Source organism: Geospiza fortis, unplaced genomic scaffold (assembly GCF_000277835.1).
Source record: "Geospiza fortis unplaced genomic scaffold, GeoFor_1.0 scaffold53, whole genome shotgun sequence".
Taxonomy (NCBI): domain Eukaryota; kingdom Metazoa; phylum Chordata; class Aves; order Passeriformes; family Thraupidae; genus Geospiza; species Geospiza fortis.
The window spans coordinates 5,910,124-5,917,172 of record NW_005054305.1 but is presented as its reverse complement, the minus strand read 5'-3'; the positions used below and the strand labels follow the sequence as shown (position 1 = coordinate 5,917,172).

Here is a 7,049-nt window from a genome sequence, read left to right as displayed (position 1 = left end):
CCTCCCCCGCCCAGCTCGAAGCCGGGCAGGGGAGGCCTTGCCTCTTTGCTGGCCGGAAATCAAAGAGAGAGCCCAAGGGAGTGCTCTGCTTCTAACCCCTGTGCTCTCAGAGGCGCATCCACCCTCAGTGGCCAAGCCTGGTGTCAATTTAAAATCTGAACACCTATTGGCCTCTGGCCACTCCATTCCCAGAAAACCTGCTTCCTGTAAACCCACGACACAAGGATATGCTGTGTCACATTCACCAGCTGGGACCTGCCACTAGCAGGTCCAAGTGTCTGAAGCAGTGTAGGGCTCTGCTACACCCCACCAGCAGCTGCATAGCAGGAAGCAGAGGGGGCCCAGAGAATGGTCTCAGCAGGGTTGTGAAGATGCAAATCCTGCTGGGTCAGTGCTGAGGGCTTAGAGGGTAGAGGGAGATAAGACTGGTGTGGGACTACCCCTTCTGCCTTCTAGGAATAATTTATGATATGCACTTTCATGTTGTCTATAAGTGTATTATTTGGCATGGAACCATAGAATCATTTAGGTCAGAAAAGACCTTTGAGATCATCAAGTCCATCCATTAGCCCAGCACTGTCAAGTCCACCAGTAAACTATGTCCCCAAGTGCCACGTCTTCACATCTTATAAATGCTTCCAGGGATGGTGACACAACCACTTTCCTGGGAAGCCTGTTCCAGTGAATGACAACCCTTTTGGTAAAAAAAAAAAAATATTTCCGGATATCCAATCTAAACCCCCCCAGTGCAACTTCGGGCTGTTTCCTCCTCTCCCATCTGTTCATAGGAAATGCTCTGCATGACTAATTCCTGGGCTTCTGGAGGCCCTGTGAAGCTCACCAAAGGCAGTGTAAAACCAAGCTAGAGTTCACAGCTCTTTGTTGATTTGTCTGTAAGTTTTGTGGCTGTTGATAAAGTGAAATGTTTGAACAAGGAAGAGCAAGTCTGATTTTCATATGTCATTGCTACAAGGACAAGGTAAGGATCATTTAGCCTAATGATCCTTAGCCTTTGTAATCTTCAGAACAAAAGCTGAGCAGTATCTGTGCACTGTTATGTTTTTTGAGAGAGATATATATGATATGTATGATATATCTTTGTTGCCAATGTGCTGGAACACATATTTACCTACCATTTACCTACCAATTTTAAAGTATAAGCAGCACAGTGGGATGTATCAGCAATCTTAACATCACCATAGGTAGAATTTAGTAGCTAAATTTCTGAGGTCTTAGACTTTTAATTTCATGTTTTCGGTTTTTATTATAATTTTGAGCAGCAACTGACGCCTTATATTTTTGTTTAGAAGAAAGAATGCAGAACAGTATTTTTCCCAGAGTGCTAAACTAGAACTATGGCATCATCTTTCTTTTCATAGAATATCATAGAATATCCTGAGTTGGGAGGGACCTGTGAAGAAAATAAAGTCCAAGTCCTTGCTTTGCACAGGACACCCCAAGAATTGCACCATGTGCCTGAGAGCACTGTCCAAATGCTTCTTGAACTTTTGTCAGTCTTGGTGCTGTGACCACATCCCTGGGGAGCCTGTTCCTATGCCCAGCGACCCTCTGAGTGAAAAGCCTTTTCCTGATATCCAACCTAAACCTCCCCTGACACCACTTCAGTCCTTGAGTTCCTGTCACACAGAGAAGAAATCAGTGTCTGCCTCTGCTCTTCCTCTCGTGAGGAAGTTGTAACTGCAGTGAGGTCTCCCCTCAGTCTTCTCCAGGCTGAACAGACCAAGTGACCTCAGCTGTTCCTCATACAGCTTCTCCTCAAAGCCCTTCACCATCCTCTTTTGGATGCTCTCTAAGAGCTTAATGTCTTTTTTACATTGTGGCACCCAAAACTGCCCCCAGCACTCAAGGTGAGGCTGTCCCAGAGCAGAGCAGAGCAGGACAATCCTCTCCCTTGCCTGATGCAGGCAGTGCTGTGCCTGATGCACCCCAGAACACAGCTGTCTCTCCTGGCTACCAGAGCACTCCTGACTCATGTTCAACTTGCCATCATCCCAGGTCCCTTTCTACTCTGCTGCTCTCCAGTATCTCATTCCCCCATCTGTACACAGATTGAGGGTTAAATTCAGCCTTATTTCGCCTACAATGATCCCGTGACTGTATTTTTTAACAATGAAAAATATGTTTTCCAATGTTTTTAATTGAAAATAATTTTGTCTTTAAACGTGTCAATTGACTCTAAAAGCCCATTTGCTATTTGGCTGGTCGAAGTGGATGGCATCAATAAGTAGCTGCTCCACAAGACCCTCATTGTAAAGCTCAGGTGTTTAGTTACCTCTGTGGTTTCACATCTGACCCACCGTTTCCTCCTGCAGTGGCTTGTTTGTGAATCATCAGGGAACTGTAAGTTGGTCAAGGAGGAGCTCCCACAGCTGCAGGTTGTGACACCTCCCTTGCTCCAGACAGTGTCCCACAAGTAGTGAGGAAAAGCTGTGATGGTGCAGCATCAAGTGAAAAGTCCAACATTGTCAAAGCAGCCATTTGCAGGGACTTGTTGATCCTAGAAACCAATATTCCTAGAGAAAACACCCTCTCAGAAAGAGAAGGGGGAGATGGCATGGTACAGGCACAGAGCCCTGTGTGTCCTCAGCCCTTATCAGCCCCTCAAAGGCAGGGCTGTGTGGCTGCAGCTCCAATGCAGCGCTCTGTGACAGTGTGAGGAAAAACCAGCAATGAACGTCACACGGGCCTTATCAGCAAAAGAGCCTCCAGTGCTTTCATTTCATGTCGTGGTGTTTCAAATGCTGCCAGGCCACTGGTGCAAACTGTGAATGAGTATTACGTACCATAAACCCTAGTGGTTTCCTGGATTAGACCAATTAGTGTTTGTTTAGATAATTCAGGGTTTGAATGACTTCCTCTCCGGAAGCCCCAAGCCTGAAGTGCTAAGGCAGCGCACCTCGCCCAAGCTGCCTGTGCAACTGCAATTCTGGCTTGCAGAAAATAATCACAGTTCTGCAAATACAGAGGGATTGCGGGTCATGTCTTACAAGAGGAAGCATTATTCACTGTGCTTGTCAGTTATTGACTTACTAGAATTACAGCTTTGATTTCATGCAGTTGTGTGATGATACCAGGGTTTGAAGCCTGGAGGTTGAACTTCACTCAAGTCCATGAAGTCTTTAGGGGTTTTGGAGGTGAGGAAGGGATATACAATTTTAGCATATGTTTTCATTGGCAGTTTCTTTAGTATGTTCAGTTTCTCAAATAAAATGGTCTATAACAGACCAGTAGTGTTTATCTGGTGCATTTTCATTTATGAGTAGGAATCTGCTGCTGCCAAAGAATTGGGTGGGTTCTGTTAGGTCCCTGAAAAGGGCTTTTCACATTAAACCACTCAAATATGAGGCAGAGCAATCTTGTCTGTAAAGAGTTATTTCAGTCATAAGGAAATAACTTCAGAAGCAAATGAGCCTTGGACATCTGTTTTGTTGGGGGTTTTTTCCTGGTACAATTTCCATACTAGAAATGCTCGCACATGGCTGTGCATATGTTGTTTAATCTCTTAAATTGCAATTATGATCAAAAAATGAGGAAGGAAGTTATGACTAGGAGAGCAAAGCGGGAGGGGGAGTTAGGCATATGGGATAGACCGATATTCTTGATTTCTCCTTCACGGAATAGATGTCATCTGTCATTCCCCCTAGCCTGGAAAAAATTATATCAAAGGGATATGCTTCATCTGTAATGATGAGATCACCTTTCCTGCTCCTCAGGGAGCTGAAGATGGTGAAAGATGTTTGTTTCCCTCAAGAGCCTGGCAAATAAGTTCTAACAAACAGCAAAAACAAAGGTGGGAAAAGATACCCAAGGGAATCTAGACATGATCTGTCATAGCTGTATGACACAAGTGGCTATTTGAACTGTTGGGATATGTGGATTTGCCCTTTCTCGTTATGGTTATGTTTGTTCTCATGCCTTCTTTGGCAATTTCAGGTGGCTCTTTCCTCTCAAGTAAGATGCAGGAATGAGCTGAACAATTTTAAAAGGTTACTTCAGCTTTAACACCTTGCACTTGACCAGTCAACTGTTCAAATAAAGCTGCTTTAATGTTTTCCAATACATAGTCTTGTAAGTTCAGTCTCAAGAGATTTGATGTGATTTGAAGTATTGTCTTCATTGGGGGAAAATAAAATTTTTTATAATTATTTTGCAGGTAGCTTCAGGTGAATGCAATGAAGACACTGAAGTTTACAACATTACCCTTAGTACTGGGGATGAGCTCACTTTAATGGGGCAAGCAGAAATCCTTTATGCAAAATCTTCTAAGGAGAAGTCACGGCTCAACACCATCTTCAAAAAAATCGGGAAGCTTAATTCAATTAGTAAGCTAGGCAGAGGCAAAATGCCTTGCCTCATCTGCATGAACCACAGGACCAACGAGAGCATCAGTCTGCCTTTCCAGTGTAAGGGCAAGTTCAGCACCCGCAGCCCACTGGAGGTGCAGATGCAAGAAGGCGAGCACACAATTCGCAATATAGTAGAAAAAACCAGGTTGCCTGTGAATGTGACTGTGCCAAGTCCTACACCAAGAAACCCTTATGACCTGCATTTCATCCGTGAGGGGCACAGGTACAAGTTTGTCAACATTCAGACCAAGACCGTGGTAGTTTGTTGCGCGCTTCGTGGAAACAAAATCATTCCCATGCACTTTCCCTTGCACTTAACACTTCCAAAATTTATTTTACCCGATAGCGTGGTGAAGGGGGAGCTGTGGCACGAGCCCCTCATCCAGCACTGGTTTAATATATGCCAGGAGCAGTTTGACATAGACGAGTATTCGCGTGCTGTGCGGGATGTGAAGACTGACTGGAACGACGACTGCAAGAGCCCGAAGAAGGGCCGGTGCGCGGGGCACAGCCACGTGCCCAACTCCCTCAGCTACGCGCGGGACGAGCTCACGCAGTCCTTCCACCGGCTCTCCGTGTGTGTCTACGGCAACAACCTGCATGGGAACAGCGAGGTGAACCTCCACGGCTGCAGGGACTTGTGTAACGAGTGGGCCCTGTTCTCTCACGATGCTCTTCAGTACCAGGAGTCCGGGGACAGTGGCAGTGATTACCTTTTCCCTGAAGTTAGCGAAGAATCCATGTTTCTGCCTACTAAACCGGAGCTTCCTTACGAAGAGCTCTGGTTGGACCAAGGAAAGGGTGGTGATCAGCCTCTCTCGTGCTCACTAAGTGAGAAGAACAAGTGTGACAACTACAGAGGATCCTTCCGATCAAAGTGTGGTACCGCGCCTCTTCCTGTGCCTGCAACTATCGGAACAAACACAAAGTCTTCAGATGTTTCCCTACCTCCACCTCCAGTGCCTCCCAAATCAGAAGCAGTAAGTCAGGGTTATTTATGTTTGTTTGTTTCCTTTTTTAGGTGGTGAAGAGTTTGCATGCAGATCTTTTTAGGGAATACTTGGTGGAGGGGGGAAGAGCACATATAGGGCAAGGGAAAGGGAACAGTCAAACTTGGCAAGATGTGCCACTTCAGCTAGTTTCCTACTGTGTGTAAGTCATGTCTTAAAAATCACAGGAGTATATTTAGTATTACTGATCTAATAGCTTAATCCTGATACTTTCAGGTGATGTTTATTTTGGGTTTCTTGCTCACACAAACAAGGTCTAAGAATTGCTGAGTCACTTCATTCTCTTGCTTTCCACATCATCTTTCCATGTGACCTCAATGTTTTCTCATATGTTCTGTGGCCAGAGTGTGTGGGGCATGACCCACCTGGAAATGCCTCAGATTGCCTTAGTGTGTCTTCAATTAACAGGCTCTGATAATGAGAACAGCTAGAATTTTTACAGATTTGAAGTGTTTGTTAATAATTGTCTTTTCTATTACGACCCTATAGCAGATTTTGAAGAATACTTTTCATTGTCCTCAAGGAAACCTTATCAAACTAGACCTGAACTAATCACTCTGTACTGCTTAATGAAAGAAAATATGTTTAAATAGGAGCTCTGCAGAATTGATAAATGAGCCTTCTAGAGGACTCAGTTGTAAATAGAGCATGTGTCCTGGCCTAAGGTTTTTAATGAAAACTCATGGGAGAACTCACTTCTCCAAACCTGAAATGTCATGGAGACTTAGGAGGGAAAAATGCAAATGTATTTTATCAACAGGAGCTTATGTGGACTGGCTGGAGAATCCACTCATTATGTGGTCTCTTGACATAGTCCTAAGCATTATTAAAAAAAAAAAAGAAGAAAAGAAAGTAAGGAAGAAGATTCCCGCAGGCAAGCGTGTCTTGGAGTCTTTAGCAAAATGTCAGTGATATGTATATTACATGAATCTTGGTGTATATCATTATTTAACAAATTTGTTTTGCAAGGGTTTTTCTGGAATTAAAAAAAATACCATTCCACTTGCAAGTCCTATGGTGATTTCAAGAGCATGGCTGTACAGTAAATTAAGACTAATTTGAGACCAAACTGCAGCAAAACATGATGATCCCATACCTTTCCTATTGCCATCTAACAGTCCAGTAGTGTTGGCTGTAGCCTTGCTCTCATGAGTCAGGTCACAACCTGTTTGAAAGCTAAGATGTGTTCATTCATGCTGGGTCAGCCTGCAGTGGATTTCTGTGGGGATGCCCCTGGCCAGGCTCTGCAGTGCCTGGGGATGGGCAGAGAGGAGAGGGGAGGAGGACAGCAGGCAGGCACAAAATGCCAAGCTACAGCCCTTGGACTGTGCCACCAAAACTTCCCCGAAAATGAAATGCAGGGGCTGGAGTGGCCAGGAAAGGCAAGACATTATGTCTTCTTAGCGAAGTGTTTACGTGCAATGTGAAGTGCAGGAACCCAAGAGCACTTCCTTGCCTCTGAGGTCAGGTATGCACTGACACTTGGTCCAGACTCTTGGACAAGTGCCCAGCACCACCATATGGAGATGAGGCTCCCTGGCAGCCTCCACTGGCGTTAACTGGAGTGGGGCTGGTCCCACCCTCCTTCACCTCCTCCTCCTCCTTTCCCAGACACATCGTCCTGGCTTCCCTTTTGTGCTGGCTCTGGCACTCCTGTGCCTGGGCAGGCAGC

The 7,049-nt window shown here is 45.1% G+C and overlaps 1 protein-coding gene across 1 annotated transcript in view; it reads left to right on the top strand.

Annotated features, from left to right (window-relative positions):
* GAREM1 (GRB2 associated regulator of MAPK1 subtype 1) overlaps positions 1–7,049 on the top strand; it is a 105,215-nt gene that overhangs the window by 85,795 nt on the left and 12,371 nt on the right. The window contains exon 4 of the mRNA XM_031066612.1: positions 4,175–5,347. Within this exon, the coding sequence (XP_030922472.1) occupies positions 4,175–5,347 (1,173 nt within the window). The remainder of the gene's footprint in view (positions 1–4,174; positions 5,348–7,049) is intronic.